Raw genomic sequence first — 25,309 nt, 5'->3', positions numbered from 1 at the left:
TATATTATATATAATTACGGTTATTTTTGTGGTTTTTCAGAGGTGTTTGCGCGCGATTATTAATCGTCTGTAAATGGTAAAATGGTGATTTACGCCTGATTTATAGTGAATTAAGAATAAATCAACAATTTAACGACCGAGGAAATTTCTTAATATCAGATATTACAAGATAAATCGAAAATTAATTATAACAATGTTACTCAAAAAGGTATGACTTTGAACAAACCAACTACTTTTGAAATAGCAGCTATTCAGAAATATAATATCATACATTTCGGTTATATTCCTACCTGAGAGTCTCACTTGCAGCAGTCGTAACAGTTAATGTTACTCTCATCGATCACCTTTCACACTGAAAGCTCACTTTTTGTCGTAACTCGTATATTTCAGATATCTATATAGTTTACGCTCATACCATGGGTAGTACGATATATTTCTTTACATATAATTTATATTTTATAACATAGCAGATCACTAAATATTTACCTTTAGTAAATCAGTAAAATTAATCTATATGCTTGCATATTATGATGTATAGGTTGTTATTTCTAGAGCAAATTTAATACAATGTGCATATTATTAAAAATTGCAGTGTTTTTGTAAATCGTAATAACTAATAAGTAATAACAATAAAAATATTATAAACAATAAACTTATAGTTTATTATTTTACACCTAAAATGTGCTCATAGTTATTTTTGTTTACTTTAATGATTTCGATTAGTTTCGTTTATCAAAATATTACAACATTACCATAGTCGATAACAAATATTACGCATCAGGCCAGCCGTATAAACTCGACCTCGTTGAATGACTTATTGCGACCTCCGCAGACGCGTACACCTAATTTTGGTTTTTCGTGTCGTTCTATTACACATATCGTACACATTTATATGTATAATATATATACACAGTACACTGCACATAGGCTAAAACGTATGCCCCACGATTTATGTCTCCTATTGTAAACAATCGCGGCGGGTGTGTTGTATGTAAATTGTTTACAAAATATGTTAACCCCCGTTAATCTCCATATTTTGCCGTCGTCGCACGTAAACCGTTTAGTTTGAAATCGTTACCGTTAAGTCGTATAATATTATATATTTTCACATAATACACAAGGGTAACTATAATATTATTGCTGCGTTTAGATCGAGACCGATTTTAACCGTTTTACTTCACTGGTCCATGGCGCACATATGGGCAATTTGAAACGGTGAATGTTTATGTAAGTACCGACCACATGTTCGACATTTCATTTTGCTCGTATTTTTTGTATATAAGGGTGATTGTAAACAAAAAGGATAAGCAATAGGTAATAATAATTATAATAATTATATACTAATAATAATGATAATAAACAACAAATAAGAACAAAATAGATTTTAATAATATTTGCTAAATAGGTATATCGAGGGTGGACAAGACTCTCGGACAGTATCTTAACAAATTAAAAAAAAAACAAATAATGATCATAAAAAATTAATTCTAACAAAATAATTTAGACAACTTAAATTCATATTTTGTACAATTTCTAAACGTAATGCCGTTAATGTTTGTAATCCACTATGTCACTGGCAAAATGTTAAATATTACAGCTATTAAAGTATACCTACTATACTATATGTATAACATAAATTAAATGATAATAAGCAAATTGTGGGTGTGGTGAAAAATCAACATTAAAAACGCGACAAAAAAATAATGTATTATACAGGTAGTTAATTATGATTGATACCTACGTACAAAACATTTAGTTAAATCCGTTTATTATATCACTGGTTTTGGTTTTAATGAGATCAAGCGATTTGTTCGCTTTAAACAAAAATTATTTTGATTTTATGCTCGAAAGCTTATGACAAAATGGTTAGGATTATTATATATTTTTTGTATAAAACAATAATGAAATGATATAACGGGACTATAGTATAGTTTTATAATGGTGAAACCAAAAATACAACAACGTTTGAAAGCAATCTTTGGTTTATCTTCTATTACGCGATGAAAAGAATATAATGATTAAAATCGTGTGCATCATAACTATAATTAAGTGATTTCCGAGATGTATGATATAAATGGATTATTTAGTTAATCATATATTTATATCATTAAACTAAAATGACAAAAAAATATATACATATATGTATATATATATTTATCTATTATATATACTTAAAAGAGAGTTTGAAATAAATAGTATTAAACGTAAACATTTTTATATGCATCTCTAATTAATTAGGACGAGTTTTGTTTACAAAAACTTTAACAAAATAACAAAAATATTATACATTTTTTATCCCACTATTCTTACAAAATAGTAATAATAATTGTTGTTCATATACATACGAGGAAATGTGTTTCACTATATACTATATTATATACATATATCAATAAATTTGTAATTCTAATTATTACAAGTATATATTCTATAATTTAATTAAAATTTTAAATCTAAAATTAACATTACTAGTATATGTTTTTTTAAATACACTGCCGGCAATCGATAAACCGGCGATCGGTGGTCACTGGCGCACGAGCGTACGAAATTTATCGGTTTTCCGGTAAAATAGAAAAAATATGGAACATATTGCGCGCGATAAAAGCTGAAAAACGCCGAAAAATGTATGTTTCTTATTCGAGAAATACCGACTGTGAACACTGCGCATACGTGTTGTTTAGGTAGACACTGTAATATTATATATACCGATTATATTATTATAATAATATAATATGTATCAGTGAGAGATGCCAGTTTTGTCGATATGGGCGGTGAAGAAATAATATAATATACACTATACAGGTGTCGTCAAGAAATTTAGGCTAAGAATCGCGAAAAAAAAAATAGTACAATGAAGGGCGAGTGTCGGCGAGCGGGGAAGCGCGGGACCCCTCGGGGGATCTGCGGGGAATCGGGTCAATCATTCCGTTAATCAGCCTAGTATTGTGCGCGCGACGCAGCCGGGGGACACGACCGAATCATTAATCACAGGACCGCAGACGATTAAAAAAAAAAAAATAATAATAATAAATAAATAAATAATAATAATAATAATAACAGACGAGAGGAAAAAAAAGGCGAGAAACGATAGATTTCATTATTGTATAATATATATTATTATCGTTATTATTATTTATTAATAGTATTCGAGGAGTTTGTGCCGCGCGCGCGCGCGTGTGGGCTACTACAAACTACAGTATTATATTATTATACTGCAGGTACCATATTATTATTATTATTATTATTATTATTATTATTTGTTGCCGCTGTCCAATGTTTGCTTTATAGGAGAACCGATGATATTACACACGTCGACGGCGGTACTTACGCGGTTTGACCCGGAATGGCGGCGAGGTCGCGGTCGTTTGTCCGTCACTTATCCGTTCTTTTTGTTTTTCCTTATATTTTCGAATGGCGCACACGCGTACGTACGTATACATAATAATATGCACGATAGTTGTATGATATATTATTATTATTATTTTCTCTAGCGCACAATAGTCGTTCGTTAAGGTGTCATTGTGCGGCGACCAACGACCGAATTCCTACTACGGGTCAACTGCAACAGCAGCAACAGGCGCTTGTTTCCGTGCAGAAATACCACGAAAAAAAAAATTTACATAAATGGAAAAAAACTCACAGAAATCCCCCCTCCCATTCCCCTCTTCTAGATGTCATCCGTCTTCTACCGATCGTCTCCTCGTCTACCGCGCAGCTTCTCATCACCGATAATAATAATATTATCCCGTGTGAGCGAGCACCGATCACAAGGCCGGCACCATTTGCCTGCAGACTGCAGACTGCTGACCGTCGACGACGTATTCTCCACCGCCGCCGCCGGCCTTTGGCCCGGACACTATCCCGCCGCCGTTCAACATCATCATCTGCTGGTGTTGTTGTTTCTGCTGATGTTGGTCGGACCCGCCTTTCGACGACGAATGGTCCATCAGCTGCTGATGCTGCGCTACGGCCGCTACGTTCTTGGGTTGATGGCGTTTCTTGTGCAGTGCCAGGTGATCGGACCGGGCGAAACACCGTTCGCACACCTCGCACCGGAACGGTTTGTCACCCGTGTGCTTCCGATAGTGTCTGGTCAGCTCATCCGACCGCGCGAAACTCCACTCGCACGCCGACCACGTGCACCGGTACGGTTTTTCACCTGTGGACAAAAATACAACACGTTGGTTTAATATGATATTTCGTTCGCGATGATGGTTTGTTAGTAGACAATAAAATATATTCTATGACATTGATTATTGCAGTTTTCGTTGTCAACGAGTAGCTCAATATTACACGAGACATACATAATACATATTATATAGTTGTAAATTCGTATGCACATAATAAGAATGGAAGTATAACGTAGATGCAGTTAAAACAAAGTGTATATAGCCATATAGGATTACCATTACCTACTAGAAACTCAATAATTAGTATTAATTACATACACATACTATTATGTATAATGATTTTATTCTAACTTATTAGATCCTGAAAATTATTTTGATTGCTTTTGTGATATTATCGTTATTATTTTCTACGATGAAAAAATTATTGTGAATCACCCATCCTATGTAGTAAGAATCATTGATGTTTATTTTGATATTCTACAATAATTATGAATAAAAAATAAATTTAATTGATTAGGCGTTTGATATTTTTTTCTCAATGTCAAATGCATTTCATCATAATTGTTTACTACTTTAGTACCTACATAATATTATTTACATTTTTTTCTGAACTATTTTGGTTAGTGAGGAGAGGGTCTGAATGGGTATATGATAATTTGTATATTATAATGACTCATTGAGAAATATCTGTGACGACTATGCCTTATGTGCCTATATGCTTATAAATCGCATTGCACACTCGAATATTCTATATGTGCGATCTGTCCCGGAGGTACTGCAATAAAACGGATCGATCGAAGCACGACATTCCATTCGCGAGATTCATATCAATCATGTAGGTACCTACAATGTGTTTGTGTGTATATGTAAAGTGTGGTTTTTTGTATGTATATATATTATTATCGGTCGAGGTGCGACGAGAAAGCCGCGTCAAACGATATATAACTGTATACCATAAACTAATCGTACCTACTCGACGTCGCGCGTCGCGTTGTTAAAAACATTTTCCTACCGCGAATACTATACGCCAGTGTATGTATTACATACGACTTTGCGCAGCTCCGAATAATAATTTATAGATATAATAGTACGACGATTGATATAGTAACATATAAGAACAAAAAAAAAATAATAATAACTGTGCCGTCTTGGTTAAAATTATAGATTTTAAACATAACTGATTCATACAAAGTTATTTATTTATTTGCTCTAGTTGTCTATATTTGGTACAGACTTAAACTAAAATTACTGTTTTAAAATTGAAATAATAACAGTACCCATTACAGCAGGCTATGTGAAGGGGAAAAGACAAATATTTTCAGGGTTAAGCAAAGAAATTAAGTAAAAATTAAAGCTAGAACGCAATAGCTGTTAGCTATTTTTTTTAATAGCTAGAAAAGCTATTAAATGGCAACTAGAAGTGAAAATATTATAAAAGTAATCTCAAAAAAAAAAACGATACATAAATCAAAAGATATTGAAACATACTAAGGCTTATTTGGATAGAATAATCAAGGACTGATGAAATTGGGAGACATTGACGACTAAGACTCTTACCAAGTCGTTATAGGTTATAATGATGTGCTCTATATACTATAATGTCATAATGATGACCAATATTACACTGTATGTGTGTGACACCTGTGTTAGAAATGATTTCGTTGGCCAACTACACTATAGTACCTTTATCATTATATTAAATTGAAGTACACGCTCGTCCACGTTCTTATTTGTGTCGCACGCGCCGCGGGACGGAAGAAGAGAAAAAAATGACAAATTATACGCTTGTTTTATCACAACCCACACAATAATATTAAGTATAGGCAAGTAATCCGTTCGTAACCGTTTTCGTTTTAATTGGTCTCGATTGACTGCCCGCGATTTCGAGTAGGCCAACGACGACAATGAAGTTTGTAAAGCAAAAAACAAAAAAATTAACACACAGAGCATTATATGTATAATGCGGATGTGGGACGCTTCGCCGGGTAGTACCGCGAGTGCACTACATAGGTACATTTATATTGTATATTATGATAATGTGCACTTTGGTCGCGAATTTTTTCTCTCCGCACGCGCCATTGTCTTAGGACGTGCCGCAGCGGCAGCCCACGTTCCGAGTCCTCCACCGCAGTCATTTATTATGTATATGTATTATTATTATTATTATTATGTATAACGGTCGTCGGCGTGCAAACAATGTAACGATTGTGTTCGTATTCGGAACCAAGTGCGATCGAAGCCCACTCGACAATTTTTTTTTTTATACAACATGTAACAGAATATTTATATATAATACATGAATATAAATACATATGTATGTGTGTGTGTAAACGCACAGGACGGCCCAAAGGGATGAGCACGTCCTTGACCTAGCTGCACCAACAGACAAGTCGTCGAGTGTCCAATATACATGTATAGCATTATTATAGAATAGCATGTGTACAATAATGTTATGTGATATAATATAATATTCTTCTCGATCTGATTTTCACGGGGTTCAACCCTTAATGTTCGTCTAACATGACATAAACGACAACAAAAACAAATATTATTGTGATTTATTTTAATGTCGTTTTGTTGTGATTTCCGCTACACATGTTTAATAAACCTATATTGGCTATGATTATAAAAATGTAAGTACACGGCGTGATTGTTTTTATCGTCAATCCTCATCGAGTGTCGGAAAACGTAAATAATTTTCAAATATAATGGTTTTCAAACTTTGGAATATTGTATTATTAACCGCCTCACAGGTATCCGCATCGAGATATATTTCAATGTCACATTGCCCGCGGAATCGCGATAAACAAATCACTCTGCATCAGTGACGACGAGGTATATGACACCAAAAACGTGCGTGGGCGTAGAAAAAAAATCATCGGATGCTAACGCACACCCTCAAACACATTTTTGAATCGTACGGATACGGCGATGACGCGGGGCGACACGTTGTCGCGATTCTACGTCGCATATAATAATAATAATAATATACGCTCCGGTTGGCGTGCGCCTTACAACAACGCTCGACATTACAATAATAATGGTACGTATAATGATATACATACGAATCGTCGTCGTCGCCGACGTTATAATAATATATTATATCGAAATAATAGAATCGATTATACGCGCGCATAATATATATATTATCTACCTATGGGTATTATCATAAACGACGGTAAAACATTATAATAATAATAATAATGTGTACATCGTAATGACGTGTATAATCGTATACTGTGCCGAGTGGCGTGGACGGAAGCCGAGTCACGTCCCGTGAAAAACAAAAACCTATATACTGCCGAAATAACCACCGTCGCGCTGACAGTCGGGCGGGCGCTCATATATGGGATAATTCAAAATTTCAAAAAACTACGACGACACTCAACGTACTTTTTAGCCGTTTTTGGGACCTGCCGAATGATATATACACGTACCTAGATAGGTTGATACCTGCGTGATAATAATGACAATTATGTGCAGTGAGCGACCATCTCTCGCGCGGTTGCACGTTAAACGCATATAATGATTACAATGATATTATTGTGTGCATTGTGCACGCGCATGTAACCTTTAACATTGCGTATAATATTATAATGCCTAATATCCAACCCCCTCCCCCCCAAATTGTTGTTGTTGTTGTTATTATTACTGTCGTCGACGTCGTTTATGTGTACATTATTTCGGCGCTACCCAACCAGAGTTCCTATTTGTGTATGTGTGTGTGAGAGCGCTCGATCGCGATACGCACTTTACACACACGACAGTTTATTATTATCATTACGGTTCGTATACGGTTTTTTATTCATCTGTTTTTTTTCCGTCGTCGTGTTATTTAGTTTTTTAATTCGTACGGCGGTTGACAATAATTCAACAACGTTTACGCGGTCGTTCGAGTGGAAAATTGGACCATCCGGCAACGGTGGTGGCAGAGTGTACCTATATATATATATATATTTATACTCTCGTATACTATACTTTCCTATGTGTGTGTGTGTGTGTGTGTGTATTACTTATATTATATTATACGTGCACAACATGTATTAATATTATTATTATTGTAACAGCGCGCGTGTTCCGGGTGATGCTATCGGAAAATTGGCCGGTCTAGTCCTTAGGCCGGGGACGATGAAAGTTTGACTAAATAAATATATTTTAACGCAGTCGGAGGGGTACTATATATAAGCACTAAACGCAGCACCGTCCAACGGTGATGTTTAAAACGTATATTATTCACGATATATACGTATTCATAATTATTAAATATTACGCTGCATGTGCGCTGGCGGTTCTCTTGTTTCGATGACTGTATTATAATAATATAATATAGCGCTGTTATTATTATGAGAATATTTGAAAACAAAACGAGTTCGTTTAACTGCGATTGTCTTTAGAATACAATCGCAAAATTTGACGTTTTCCAAAAGTTGCCCTGCGTGGTTAACGAGAGTTATTGTATTAACGAGTAAAAGAAAAAAAATGATGCATTCTCCCATCGAAGCGGATGCACCGCTAAATAATTTTGTTTTGTAAGTATAAAACATAATAATAATAATATATAGGTAGGTAGGTATACCGGTATAAGTCTATTATTCAATATTTTCATAAAAACGTGACCGTCACCTACAAAGAACAGCGTAATTTTAATTTTAATTTTTTGCAATACTATAATGTACAATTATACCTATCGCTTTAACTATTATTCCAAAACTGAAAAAATATTCGCATATTTCTACGTTAATTATTAAACAAAACGTCATTTTACGGTAGTGATACTTGTATAGTTATTTAATCACTATAATATGAATAGACAAAAAATCAATAATTTAAAGTCCACACAAACTGCGAACCATATTATATTATCTAAAATTGTTATATTTGCACGACGACGCACTTTATCCAACAATATTCTGTTATTAAATACATATATAGTTCCTAAAATACTTAAGTCTTAAATTGAAAAGTGTATAGTACAAATCGATGTCATGTAGATAAATTATTATGTGTAGTGTACAATATGTATCGTATTATTATTTATTATAGTAAATCAAAAACATCAAATTTCAATTCATATACACTCACTACATAATAATATTATATTAACTTACCTACAAACCAACTACCAGAATTACGTAATTACTATAATATGCGTTTGTGTTTATGCATCATCATACAAATTTTATACCAATCATATTATAGAATAAAATTGACATAACAGCTGGCGGATGATGTTCAAAAGACCAGATGCGCGAGTGCGAACATTTAGTCGCCGTTTAGTGGTTAATTTTTACGCATACATACACACACATTTTAATTGTTATTACTGTAATATTATTACATTATATGATTATAATATACTATATACACATGGCATAAACATTTTAAAAAAAGGACACCGGGTCGTTACCGCAATATTAAATCAACATCCTACATACGTATCTATTAAGACTAAGTGTTTCAAACCATTTTCGGAGTATTAAACGAAATTTCGTTTGCGGCCTACACGCGTCTTAGTCGCGGCTGCATCATGAGCGGCGGCGGACCGACGACAGCGGCGACGGCGGACCGACAGATGGTGGTGTTCGATGGTAAATAAATTCTACGGAATTGGCGGTAGTGCGACAGTAATGCGAGTTTTTATGGCCGTGTCCGCGAGAATTAGCCGCGGGAATAAAAGACGGCGGTTTTTTTCTTTATTTTCTGAGAGTTATAATATTAACAGTTTTGCAGTTACAACATTATCTCGCACGCGTATATTATATTATATTATATTATACTATACTGCATGGACATAATATATAACGCGCTGTGGGTGTGTGTGTTTTCGTTAACGCCGTGCGTTATAATACCCAGTCACACGATTAAAGTCGCGAGCGCGTGCAGAAAAAAAATATGCACATCAAACGCGCCGAACGCGTAAAAAAAATTTTTCTTTCTGTTCAAACCACCAACCGACCGAGAGTAAAATAAAATATGTATTATGTTACCATGGTATTTTATTTAGGTGTTTTTTTTCCACGTTGACCGGAACCGAGTGGGACGACATTGCGCACCGCCGTGCTTGTATTTTATGTTTTGTATAAATATTTAGATTGCAGACCACAAGAACGATATTAATTATCATGTAATATTCAACCTTAAAATCAAGTCTAATAAAATCGTATTTTTGCACGCGATTTAATGATATATATATATTAGTCAAGTCGTGTATAGTATGTATACTTTGTACATGTGAAAATCTCTCCAATCTAAATAATTTTTATACATAGATACCATGGTTAGGTACAGTACCATCATCAGTCGTATCGTATCGTGTCGTGTCCAAAAGTTGAACTTGGACTAACACTGAATATTTGACAGTGGATCGTGATAAGTAAATAATACCATGATTGTAACGGCCATATCATAATGCGATATAAAAGCCACACTAAACGACAGGCGACTTAACTGTGAACTTAGCTTAAATAATAAAATTTAAAATACATAGATAAGACTTATAATATAAGTTAGGTTAAATAATAGTATACTGCAATGATGAAAAAGTTGAATAAAGTTAACAATGTTTATAGATGATTTTGAATTCAATTAATTTCAATATTCTTTCAGTATATAACCACAATAACCTTAATTGCATCTAATCACTTTGGTAGTTATATAGTACCTATATGCTCTTCAAAAACTATTCGAACACTCTTAAATGCAATAATGTATATCTTATACATACTCATACATATAGATATTAACTAATATTATCTAATATTATCCTTGCATATTTTAAAATCGTGAATTCTCGAGTGTCTTTGGAACACGCTACAAGTATCCAGTCTGTTTCCCAATTCCATTTTCTGTCTTCACTTGTATTATTATATCAACCGATAAAATCTTTATACTATAATTAAGTACTCTATTTTCTAAATGCAGACATTTGATTGTCGACCTCGAATCCTCGCTCATTCTGATATAAAACACTTTTTTTTAATATGCCTCCCTATGAAAATGCGTTAGCACATAGCAGATATTAATTATTTAATATAACTACCCTTCATCCACATTATAACGGTCTCATCACTTCAAGACAAAAAAAAATACTAACAATTTATTATATATATATATAATACCAATGACATAGTTATTATAATAATCAACAGCGAGTAACAAAATACTGAATGTTTCTGAACACGGTTGGGAGTCGCGCCGGTCAGTATACTACGTGTCTCGAATTTATATGATTGTGTATTTTATTTATATACCCGCTGCGTAGAAATATACACGTCGCGTAAAAACATTAATTGTTAGATAAGTATTATATCTACAGAAAATAAGCAGCGATTACATTTTCTTTATATAGATATGACGAGTGGGACATAATAAATGAAAAATTAATTTTTACGGTTACACACAGTACAATAATTATACACGTTTGAATAGTATGCTATATAAGTATACATTATTATTCATTTAATAATATGTATATATAATTATTATACCTATTTTTTATAATACATTTATAATGAATTCTCTATGTATTTATTTTATGTATATAATGCATTTGTATGATACCGTATATAATATAACGTAAAAGTATATCGTTATGTTTATTTAGGTACTATTCTCTTGCTTTCCCGTCTCAATTATTATAACCATATAATTTGCAATCAATTATCAAATAGTTACAATTTCCAAAACAGTTATAATTATGAACATGGAATCAAATCATAAGATATTATAACCTGTTAATGATATTAACACGAAAATCCTGGAAATAACGAATAATTATAACAAACGGGATCTAATAAAAACGAGGGCATTAAAGTCTCCACTCGCGTCCTATTGTACATATCAATATACTTTAATTATAATATGGTCTCTCCTCGTGTATACCACCGAAAATCGTTATCAATCATAATTCATACCTAACAGACATTTTAATATCTTTACTATTGCGCGTGCGCGCACTTAAAATACACTTTGATTTTCTGTCTGACCGAACGTTTAACGCCATTATACGTTTATACACCTTGTTTACATTTTCATGCGCTGGTCAGATGCGCTCGTACATAAATGCACTGCAACATTTATTACTATTATAGATCCTCAAGTTTGATACTTAGCGAGCGGAACGAGTTTTTCCACTTTCTTACGACGGCGTCGGCGGCAACAGCGGCGACGGCGCGGTGTCGTTCAAATTCAATTAAACGTTGAAAAATTCTCTACCCCCTCGCCGCTACAACGGCCCCGTACGTCGGTTGGTGTTATTTATTTCATGTACGGGTAACTAAAACAATAATACGCGTTTCGTCCGATTGTGCATTTCATTTATATACTATTTATTATATATTTTCCAAACGATTCATGCGTTTATGAATCACGTGCGTAAAAAATAATAAAACACGCGTTTACTATATACAAATATTCTCTATATATAATTATTATTATTATATAATATGTGTAACTCACGCGCGTGCACATAAATCTCGTCGCGTGCTTTTCGCTAGTGCCTATATATATACATTATTATTATTTTTTTATAATATGTTTTGTGCTCAGCCGATGAGCGTCCGCGAAAACGAGTGTGCGCGTGCGCATAATCGCGTGTGGGTGCAAAATTATACTCGGCTAAACCATTATTGTCATTATTGTATTATTATAATAACGATCTAGATTAAACGGCTTGATGAGATTCCAATCGGCTGCAGACAATTATTACACTTACAACGGTGTGCGTTTTGCACCGACGAACGATGCATATCGATTTTAATTGTCCCCGAGAAGTGTCGTCGTCGTATTTTGTATTGCACCATTCGCCACCCCATTTTGCTGCTGTAGCAGCGACCGCACGACGGTCTTGTTGCATTCTTTTCTCCAGACCGTATGTATCAGCTTATTATTATAATAATATACGATTTTTCTTTCACCTCAGAATTATTTATCGCGAGGGTCCAATCGCTGCAGCTATAGCACGCCAGAGACGAAAATAAATTTATCGGTCTCGGTTATTACCTATACGAGAATCGGCATTCTCAAACGTGTATATGATATTTATTATTTAATATATAATAATACTGTAGCGCAAACATGAACGCGAGTCGAATTTTAATAGCTAGCTTTTAATGAAATGTCACACCTTTAAATATACATATTTATAGACAAACGTCATAAAACGACCGTTTCCGATTTAGGATCTTATGACGATGAGTTGTAGACCGGAGCACTTTAGTTGGCACATGCACTAATCGAACACCACTGCAAATGACTGTCCTAGTGGTTAATTAATTTCAACAAATTGACGAGAACCCAAATTTAAGAGCTATTAAAAAACGACAACAAAAAAAAAAAAAAAAACCACATAAACCTAAACCAGATTTACACAAGCGCTAGAAAATATATAGAACTGAACACCGACAGTCTTACATCGTTTAAAACGGAATTTATTAAAACGATCGGATCATTAAAACATATTAATATTATATTACACGAGTCTAATGATGTATATATACATATATATTATGCAAAATACGGTTATATTATATAGGTTATTATAATAGACTTATCCGTCCATCCATATCGAGTTAGACTTTATACAGCGTTATACCAAGAAAAAATCATAATAAAAATCGTTTATAGATTTACAAAATAATATAATAAAAATGATAATCTCGAAAGAGATGGACGAAGTGCAGTATATCTATAAAATATATTACGTTTATAATGATATAATATACCGATTTTTGTATACGAATTGCGTAGTTTTTAAAATCACTGTGCATAATTTAAAGATTAACAATCACCGAAAACAGTATTATTATTATTGGAAAATTATCAAATCATAAGTGGTATTTTGTTCCACTTATATAATAAATATATACTATAATATAATGGAACCCGGCGATCCACTTCTCAGGTGATTCACTTTACGACATCGCGCGTTGAATTAAGTTTCTGTCGGTATTATCATTATTCCACCTGCACTGATACACTCTGCAAAAGGGTTCCGTGACAAACAAACATCATAAATAAGCTTCTATTTCCTATAAGTTTCTTCAAAACGAGTACCTATTATAGTTATGTAAGTGAACCAGCAAGTCTGAAGTATAATCGAACTATTACTACACAAATATCTCCTATTATCCGTTTCACCATAGAACCTACAATATTTTGCCAAAAAGTTTAAGCCTGACCTAACCTGAATTTGTGCTTCACTCCGAAATCCCCTTTATTCGATATAATCTCAAAATATTATCTATAGACAATAATAACCTACACCCATACAAAGACGTTTAAATTGTATAATTTATATGAATTGTGACCTTCAACCCTGGTAACAAAATTTGGCTAAAAATTAAGTGGAAATAATATTATTAAAACCATGTAATTTTTATCCATAAAAACGGCAAAAATCAAAAGACTGCGATAACCTAGAATATATTATAATCATTGCGTGCAGCGGTAACCACGATGTAATAGGTATACTGCAAGCGTATTCGGTGGACAAAACGTGCAAAGTATATTGAAACCCCTCAAACTCTAGGAAGAAAACAATCCTGACTGAAACACTATACAAATATAAGATACACGTTATAATTATATAGTATTAAGCAAGGATACGTAAATTTACGAAGGAATGCCGTTAATAATCGCACAGATAAAATGGTCATGAGTTTTACACGCGGGCCGCATCACATGCCTATGTATAATAATATGTTATTATACATACGTGCGGACGGGGACACCGTCGAGCGATCGTCGACGAACAATGCCAAAATTCTCGACTTCCGATCTACACCATAAAATAATAACAAATACGCGTATATCATCTTTATATTATTATATATATCTATATACCTATACGCGACGCGATCAATATCGTGAAGTGCACACGCGTAGGCCATCATAACCCATGAATGTGATCTGCCTTGTACGCGCGCGCGTGCGTGTGTATTTATTATATTATTTTCGTGTTTATATTGTCTCCGACGGTAATGTAAAAATTATCCTATTATTACTCACTGTGTACACTTATATTGGTAAAAAAATAAAACCGTCAATGCCTCGAGTGGTTTTAATCATTTTTTTTTCTCTGTGTCGCGACCCGCGATGCACATAATATGCGTTAACTGTGCATGCGCACATAATAACTATATACCTATATATTATACATATTATTTAATAATTATATCAACATGTGACGTACACTATATTGTCCGCTCGCGCGTGCATCAGTATTGTAACATTATTATTTTTATTATTATTGTTGTATTCGTCTATGTACGGCCGTTATGTCTTATGAACGCGGAGACCGTTTTGTCTCGTCCTAGGGTCGAGGACCTCTAACTGACGGCTCTCCGACACCGACCGACCGTCTACGACGACGACGACGTCTATACTACACATTATTATTATTACTTATTATTATTATTATTATATACTTTACACGACATACTTATACATATGCATACACATTACACACTTACACACACACGACCCGACCCGACCCGAGGCGCTCTGTCGGCTGACGCGGAAGAGTAGACGAGGAGAGAAACGCGCACAGCGCACAAATTAGACGCATTTTTACTCCAAGTCATCGACGTCGGCATATTGTGTAGGTATACCGTGTACCCGTATGTATAAAAATAATATCTGCATAATAATATCATAACGTTCGCGTGTGTCTATTTAATCGCGCGATCCGATAGTTTGCTGAGGTGATAATTATTATCGTATACGATTGTCGAATGTCGAATGTCGGCCCGTCGCGGCGGCGTTGGCGTGCATAATGGTTTTCGGCCAATAATAATAATTGTTCTGCGTCGCCGCCATAATATAATATATTATTATCATCGGTATTGTAATACATTTATACCATATAGTAATTAGTATTTATTTCGCGCGACTTTCTCCCGTCTGACTCATCCCTACGCCACCGCCGCTACCACCGCCGAACGGATTTCCGGGACCTCGAACGAAATTTTGCCCACGATACAAATATACAAATAGACGAGTAAAATACTTGTGAGCATTAAAATACATTATACTAAGAACTACGGTACCTCTTCGATATTATTATTAAGTAGAGCGGCCGCGGCGGCGGTGGACCGAAATCGGTCGGGTCAAATATCGTGAAATCGAATAAAAACCGACACGCGATACGATCATCGGAGTACCTATAACTATATTGTAATATACGTTATAGCCGTCCGATCTCGGAATTTATCGTAACGGTGAAGTGACTTTTTTTTTCTTATGCGTAAATTAACAACAGTTAATAATTTTTAAAATATATTATATTAAGCTGTAAAAACCGTTTTACGACATAAAGGTTTCGAGACCGTCGATACTTTTAAAAATATTATGACACAGATAAATAACAATAATAATAAACACGAATATCGTTATATATTATAATGTATAATATAAAACAGATGGTTTTCCGAACCACAAAATCTACTAGCGCAATTAACTGCTAATCGATAAATTTAAGTATAGGTATATGAGTACCAGCATATTTTATTGCGAAATTAATATACAAACACTTTTAGGTAACTTAATATGCATGTTATGAGTTTGTTTATACAGAGTTTGCAGTACACAAGATGAAACTTGAAAATACATAATAATATATAGTTTGAAGTATTTGGCACACCCAATCTGTTCGCCGGTCTAGGAACTTGTCTATGATGTTCAATAGAGATATTGAGTGCGTTTCGTATTGATCGAAAACCGAATCACGTATATAATAATGCAGTGTAGGTAGATATAATAGTGTATATAATGTATATTATAATAAATTGTATGATAATACATGTAACTATACGCGAATACTGAGACAGCTACGGATAAACTAAATAATCAAAATATCTGCGCACCGGACGGTTGGCAAACGTAATTACACTGCGAACATCGTGTTAGGGTTTAATTTAGTGGTATTAAAAAAAAAAATCGTACATAGTACTTCGACATGCGCCGGAAGGCGATTTGTTTAACTTCGACGTGTCCGAAACCTCCAATTAAATAGCCGCGGCCTCCGCGCACGCGGTAGTCATTACATATTATATTATGATACGTGTCCAGGGACCTGCAGACTAACGAGGTGTCGAAATAAAACATTTTGCAGGAGGCCGACCACGGAGTTATTCGAAGAAGAAAATTCTCTGTTCTGAATTAGTTTTTTCATATGAGAATACGGCAGCACCCAATCATCGAAGGAAAAGAAAAATAGCAGAAAAATATATAGAAAAATCTACTATAATTCTAACAGTATCGAGTAAGTGTAGCAGAATACCGTATTTACGTACGTTTATGAAAAAAAAACGCGTGTTCATCTAATGCGAGCAATATCGAATATCCAAATTGACAAAATTAAAATCGAGACGTACGTAATAGGTATGTTAAGAAAAAAATATTCCAAGATAATATAATGTCATGCCCAGCTTTATACATTATTATATTGCTCACGCTATTATAAATTTTTTGTTAAGAAAATATTTTATAAAATATTGTCTCAAAAATTGTGTTATTTTATAATGACTTAATAGGTATTTAAATTCTATAGTATAATATAAATCTAGACGCCTCATAGCCTCATCGTAACTGGACAGAACACATTATACTTAGTGAAACGAGTGCCAGCAGCAGCAGCAGCAGCAGACTGTCTGGGCTACAATATATAGTGGTGCCACGCGTTGGCGTCGTCCCTGAGAAGTCCGATTCGATTACACGGTTCGGCAATCGGCCGCGATGATGTGTTGTTTGAAAGCAAAAAAAGGCTTTTGTGTACGTGACTAAAGGTTTTTTCGATTGTCTCTCAGTTACAATAGCGGCGCCTGCGAAGTGATATAGGTACCCTTTTATACGGGAGGTGGTATGATGTATAATAATAATGTTCATTCATAAAAACACTAAGACATAAATCGCATACATACGACACTATATAGTCATATAGGCTGTAACATATTTATATACTCGAGTATCGATATATGTGTAGTAATGGGTTTTGGAATGCTGTTTGATGCCATCCGATAACCCTAATGGGTTGTATTTTTGGTGTTTCGATTTATTATTATGGTATGTATATATATATATAAATATATTAGGTATAATGGCAGGTATTTAGATAAAATTCTACGTATTATATAGGACTATATAGTGTATACAGTATACACATACTGCAGATATGAACGATAAAAATATAAAATTACCTGTGTGTATTCTTTGGTGGGCTTTTAGGTGAGAGCTTTTAGTGTATCCTTTGTTGCAACCTAAAACCAAAACAATGTTAATTAGCAAACGGTAATTAATAAACTTTTCCCATGTTTACACGATCATCAACCATGTAATCTTACGATGTAATACCAAACGGCTGGTGTGTTATAAATAATTGCTGAATTTTCTTAAGCGTTTTTAAATTCATACAGTTTTTGTATCTTAATTTTTTTTATAGTAGTATGCGTTGAATTAAAATTTTTATCAATAAACTGGTACTTACCGCCAAAATTGCAATGATGAGTCCGTCTCCTTTCCAAGTCCGGGTTGTTCCGTCTGTTGAACTTCATCGATCTTTGGATAGAGTTACAGCGAGGTGTGGGATACGGTGGCGGTGGCGTCCGCCGTTTACCAGGCGATCCTGGCTCTGAAATGGGAGGCGTCATGGGTGCCACGCGTGGGAAGTAACCATGATGATGGTGATGCTGTTGGTGATGGTGATCATGGTGGTGATAGTGCACATGTAAATAAGACGGTGTGTACAGCCCCGGGCTGGCCACCGACTGGTATTCAGGACTGTTTGCTTCTGGTGCTTCCACTTTGACGTGGGTCACCTGCAACGATTGGTCTTCGAGTGTGGAGAACATTTGCGGGTCCACCACTTCGTTCATCTCGAACCACGGAGGCTCTTGAGATTCATCAGTATGATGGCCGTTTTGCAAGATCGAGTCCTGCACGGTCCGCGCCCCCATGCCGGTTGTCTCGAAGAAGTCGCACAAGACCGGCTCATTTCTAGACTTGATGACATGTTGATCTTCCACCATTAGTCCTTGTAACATGGAATCAAAGTCGGGAGTCTGAAAAAAATAGAAATTATTATTAAAAAAAAAAAAAAAACAAACAAACAAATAAATTAATGTAATAAGGTATTAAAATATTTGATGAATTGTATTTCAAATAGGTAATTGTATGTTAATATAACTACAAAATATTTAATATTATATATAATAAAATAAACATAATATAATATATCTATGATGTATAATTATTATAACTGTAAAAGTTTTGAAATTATTCGGTAGATAATGATGATCCTATATCTTAACTCTAATACATAGAATATAGATATATGCGTATATATGTATAACAATAAATAGCAATAAATGTTTGGAAACGTAACGTTATTAAATGTGTTTAACTATTCCTATTATATTATTACACTCGGAGCTATATTTAGTTTTATGTGATAGTAAGTGTTTAATAAAGTGGTACATAACGATAGTACAAAGTATTATATATAATGAGAATAATATAGGTAATGCAGGTATATTATGTGTAGTATTAATGTCAAGATAAAAATCACCTAATAATAATAAAACTTTTTAAATTGTTATTGGTCATTAACCATATGATATTCCAATCCGTTTATAAAAAAAAAGATATATATTATAAAATAAATGTAAACGTTACGTTCGAGCGGTGTTACTAGCGTTAAAGTCTCCGCGTTAAATAATACAATAATATATAATATAATAACTCATTGAACAAATAATCAAATTAAACGTCGTCTTTCGTTTATTATATAGGTATACATATAAATGCGTATAATATAGAAGTATTATAATATACAAATGTTATTTGTTATGTGTATAATATAATCTGTCTGTATACATGTACATAATATATATAATATATACTATAAACACACGCACACACACACAACAATAACCACTCTCTCGACTATCGGTGTATATATATATATACATACACACACATTCACACACATACACAAGTTTATCTACTGGTTTTGTTACGTTTGGGTTTTATAGGTCTATGTGGTGATATAAACCGAAACCGAATGTATATATATATACAATATTATATATAAAGGTACACACGCCGTACGTGTTAAAATAGAAAAACACGGAAATGGTTTTTGGCAACGCATAGGTCTCCAATATCTATACACACACACACACACACATACATAGGTATACACATACACCTGATGACGACTACGACGACCGGATCGTGGCGAGCGTGGGCTGTGTCTTAATGGGCTCCGGATATGTTTATGGCAACGGCAGGAAAACCGAGACACATGGTCGTAAATACGACGCTGTATTTCGGCAATCTTGCAAGAGGGTACGCGTATTATATTTCAAATCTTTTTATTTCATTTTTTTCTTTCTATTAATCACGAGTAGACATTTAGTACCTATGTATAACATCATAACACCAGGGTATATATAATATTAAATAGAAATAAGCCCCAATTCATCATTTCTACCAAATTTAAAAAGTTTGATTTTCGTTTTTACCAAAATCAATATATATCTTACTTTAAGAGGACGCGTTTCATTTGAATCCATTTAGGAGTGTACACTTGTTAGTTTTAAAAATTATGACTTTTTTGAGAATAATTCATTTTTTACATAACTCGATATCATTGCAAAAGCTTAATTTAAAGTCTTAACGAGTGGAGTAAAGTGACACAAGGCTATACATCGCCAAATTATAGTATACCTACACTCATTTAAACATTAATATTTGTAACTAATTAATTAACTCGTTTGAAATTCAATATCTGTGTATAGCTAAATATTCCGACAAATATTCTGCTCGGAATAAGTACATTGATCGGTTTAAGAGACGAGTAGATATTATAATATATAGGTATATTGTACAATTTACGGGAAATAGTGAATGCGGTGTGAACTAAACCGATTCTGCAAAAATACAAAACACAATATCATATATTATAGGTTCTTTGCCAAAGTGCTGAAAATATAAATTAGCCTTTCATTATTTAAAACTATCGACGTGTGAAAATAATATTATACACATCATTGTATGGCATGGTAAGTTATAATAATAATAGTATGCGTGTTTACGAGTGCGTGCGCATATAATTTATCCACCGGCACAAGTTTGTTTTAATTTGTCGTCATAATAATTTTTAGCTTATATTGCGCATGCACATCTAATATATATAACTCATTATGCAGTCTGTATCATAACAGAGATTTTATTATACATAGGTACGCTTAAATAACTTGGCGAGTTGTACGCCGCTCTTTCCGCTTTTCCGCGTCGTATTATGATCTGCGGCACTGCTGCAGACGTAATTTATAACTATAACCGCGAATCAGTGTAATTAGGCATATCATTTTATATATATATATCTCCGATTGTACATGACTAGACCATCTGGTCTGCCACTACTGCTGTAATGTTATGCAAGACCTTCCGCTCAGCATTGTGAAATAAGAATACAAACTGTGTTATGCTTTTGGATGTATAATAATAATTTTTTAGGCATCTCTCGGACTGAACACCCACTTTCATGGACATGCGTCAATTCGACGAAAAAAAAAACACAATTATTTCGTATAATATATACTAGTATATCATGCCACATCGATCACGACTAAACCGCCTAATCATAGGTTATTACCGATTATCGTTGTATTAAACGTTTAGATTGACGGAACGTGTCGAATGACTTTGGTCATCTCGTATTTTATTGACTTGAATGTTTCTCGTATCTACGTATTATATTAAATATAATTTCAACTTAAAAATTAGAATATCGCAAAAATAAGATCAATATAACGCGCAAAGTGTACACAAATAGTGTAGCATAATCTAATTATATCATACAAAACGGCAATATTATAATATAGTCATTTGTTATTTCTACTTCTATTCAGATTTATAAGTATTATAAATCAATAATTTGTCATCAAAATTGTCGGAAAATACAAATGAATATGTATTATAAAATTTGTAATAGCGGACGTATTATAAACATAATATCTATAACAATATACATATACTATACAGCTCGCAGTTATTACGATATCTTTCGTCATTATCAGTATATAATTACACAAACGTTGTGGTTTTATTTATTGTATTTGCTTTACTTTGTGCTATATAACAGGTAGGTATAAGCGAGTTAATAATATAATTCTGTTTGATTAAGAATATAAACATATTATCTTGTACCGCGCGCATAATATATATATTTATATACATATGTATAAGAAACGTGTGTACTTATTCTAGTCGATAAATCTATCGGTCCCGCTGAGAAATACGTTCGAATGTATATTATATTATAGAATACGACGGTATCGGTGTGCATATAGTAAGAACTTGGCATGAAACATAATTTATCTAGCACAATAATTTTCCTACAACGCACTGCTGCAGTAATTTTACAATATATCTACATAAATACTCGCGTTGTCGAACAATAGCTGTTCTTTCAACAGGGGTGCGAAAGAAACATATTTTGTGATAGTTTTAAGTTGGTCAACATAAATATATTTTCATGTGAACAATCATCTTCGAGAGACGTGCGTACTACAAGATAATTTAGTGAAGGACGATAACTCGTTTTTCCTTAACAATCAGAAATCGTTGCGAACGTCACGTATCTAAATTCGACGAAAAAAAAATACAAATACAAATACGAATCTCCGTCTTATATAATATAATATTATTGTAATACATTTTGATTAAATCGCATGTACAAAGTGCAGGTCTGTCCCGTTTTCTCGTTCAACTAACGCGGTCACAATAAAACGCGAAATCGCGGTGGACCACCCTGTATGCGATATATTTATGGCATATATGGCGTGGTATTTATGTATATATTATGTATTATACTGTGTAGAGCAGAGTCGATTATTTATTCATTTTTCTCCGCATTATTATGCATGTTACGCGTGTGCCTATATAATATAATACAAATGCGTCTACCACGGTTGTGCAAGACAAAAATATGCGTTTTTATTACGACTGTGGCTGTGGCGCGCGAAACGCGCAACCTCCGCAGAGGTCTCCGAGCGCACGCATAATACACGGCTGTGGCAGCTATATGGCAGTCCACCACGCGCCTGCGTCTGATTGATGGCGTTTTAATGAAGTGTCTCGGTATAGAGAACGGTCGGCCGAGGAGAGTCGTTAATGCGTATAGCCTCGAACTTGACGTGTATACATGTGTACACGCCATTGTATTTATATAATGCGGTTGACCCATTCACTTTGCACCACATTTCCCGAGGTCTGCAGCAGGAGCAGCAGCACTCAACAGAGGCGGCGGTGTGAGCGCGTGTTGTAGTTGCGCAAAAAAAACACAAATCGTATATTATAATCGATATGTCGAGTACCTATATATATATAAATAATATCATTGATAATATGTATATATGTATATTTTTTTTATATTTATTTATTATTTCGTCGTCCCCCGTCCATTCGATCGTTCCACAATATAATAAGCACCGGACGACGGATTCGAAAACTTGCATAAACCGTTGTCGAGTTTTACAAAAAAATCGTGTCGATAAAAGTATCTGTATACATATGTTCAGCTTAAGTTTATGTAATTTCTGCGGAAAGTTACCACAATATACTGTTCTAACAGAAATAAAGTCATCGGGTAATAACACTTATTTAAGTCGAATTTATTCTTTATGGTATTCGGCAGCACAGAAAAATGTAGTGTAAAAATGCCCACGAACATTTCATAGAACCAATTTTATTTATTAACGGAAAACCAGAATTTTTAATAGCTATAAATTTAATTGTTTTTGCTATTCATATAGTTAACACATTTTCTTTCCGGAAAATTGCGTTTATTTTCAAATCAAGCACATTACGTTGTACAGTGTAGGTACACACGTTATTCTGCAGCGTAATATAAGGTCGTTGTAATGATAAATCGATAAAGACACACACAGATGCAATTGTCAACTTAAATTAATGTCTATAAGTTCTATATTATGGAATGAATGGATCGAGTTTAATTCGAACATTTTAATTCGGACAAGGAGTGCAGTTCGACAATCCCCATATCATTACGATGTAGTGTATAATATTATAATATATTTGACACGAAACGACTCACGCGTATTGGTAATGATGTATTATAATAATTCGTAAAATATGTGTGTGCACAAAACAGACGTCGTCGGCTGAACATTTCGCAGATTTTGTCCGACGGTAATAATTCGTATTATACGTTCGCGCTATAGGTATTATATTATGCGCATACTGCATGTGTTAGTGTGCTGCAGATATCATACATACATAAATATGTATACGTGTATAGAGGTATAAGTATAAAATAATATATATGTGCGTAGTACACGCGCAGGAAATCTAAGTCGTTTCGTGTCTTATTATAATGAAGCTTAATTGTCGGAACAATATCTTCGACATGTCTATACAGCACAAGCACATAATATTGTGTGTGTGTGTGTGTTTGTGTACGTTACTAGCACGCTTCCATGTACGAGAATATACTGCTAACACTTGCGCACTCTCGCACACGCGCTCATAGTATCATATATATATATATATATGTATATATTATATAGCTTGTTCGTTATGCGTATATATATTATTATGTGTATAATATGTTTTTTCTCCTAGTCTTCCTTGTCTACAACCGCCGCAGCATCCCTCCGGCACACGACGATGACGACAGCGTCGGCGGCTACGCGATTACACGAGTTATGTATACGCAACACCACCGTGTTCACTACCACCACCACCACTGCTGACAAGCCGAGCTCGTGTGCCGAACACTTTCCGGACGTGTAAGACGCCTATATAAGACCCGATACTGTGTATAATGTGTAATATATGCCCCAGCTAAACGCGAACACGTGTAATTCACATATTGATATACGCGTCCTTTGCCTCAACTCTGTATAATATTATGTATACCTATGTATATGTGTGTGTGTGTGTGTAAAACGTTGTCGGAACAATACCATAAGACATCTGGCATTACTGTACAACACACATGCGCGCACGCGGACAAAAATGTAAGTATAGGTACATGTGCGTATATGCATGAACGATAATTTTTGACGAACAAAGAAAAATTTATCAGTCAGACTATCATATCAGACTCGTCGAGCGCCGCTTATTGTCTAAACCAGATTTTATACCACGACCGTTCG

General features: G+C 34.2%; 1 protein-coding gene across 2 annotated transcripts in view; it reads right to left on the bottom strand.

The window, feature by feature from the left end:
- Positions 1 to 1,367: 1,367 nt before the first annotated feature.
- The window catches only part of LOC114132310 (Kruppel-like factor 1), an 85,131-nt gene continuing 61,189 nt past the window's right edge, over positions 1,368 to 25,309 (bottom strand). For both annotated transcript variants that reach the window (XM_027997766.2, XM_027997842.2), the window contains 3 exons: positions 18,610 to 19,183; positions 18,323 to 18,382; positions 1,368 to 4,156 (listed from right to left, as the gene is read on the bottom strand). In XM_027997766.2, the coding sequence (XP_027853567.1) occupies positions 3,762 to 4,156; positions 18,323 to 18,382; positions 18,610 to 19,183 (1,029 nt within the window). In that variant the 3' untranslated portion in view covers positions 1,368 to 3,761. The remainder of the gene's footprint in view (positions 4,157 to 18,322; positions 18,383 to 18,609; positions 19,184 to 25,309) is intronic.

The sequence above is a fragment of the Aphis gossypii genome, chromosome 1 (genome assembly GCF_020184175.1).
Source record: "Aphis gossypii isolate Hap1 chromosome 1, ASM2018417v2, whole genome shotgun sequence".
Classification (NCBI taxonomy): Eukaryota; Metazoa; Arthropoda; class Insecta; order Hemiptera; family Aphididae; genus Aphis; species Aphis gossypii.
The sequence above is the reverse complement of the archived record's forward strand: the minus strand, read 5'-3'. Positions and strand labels throughout refer to the sequence as shown.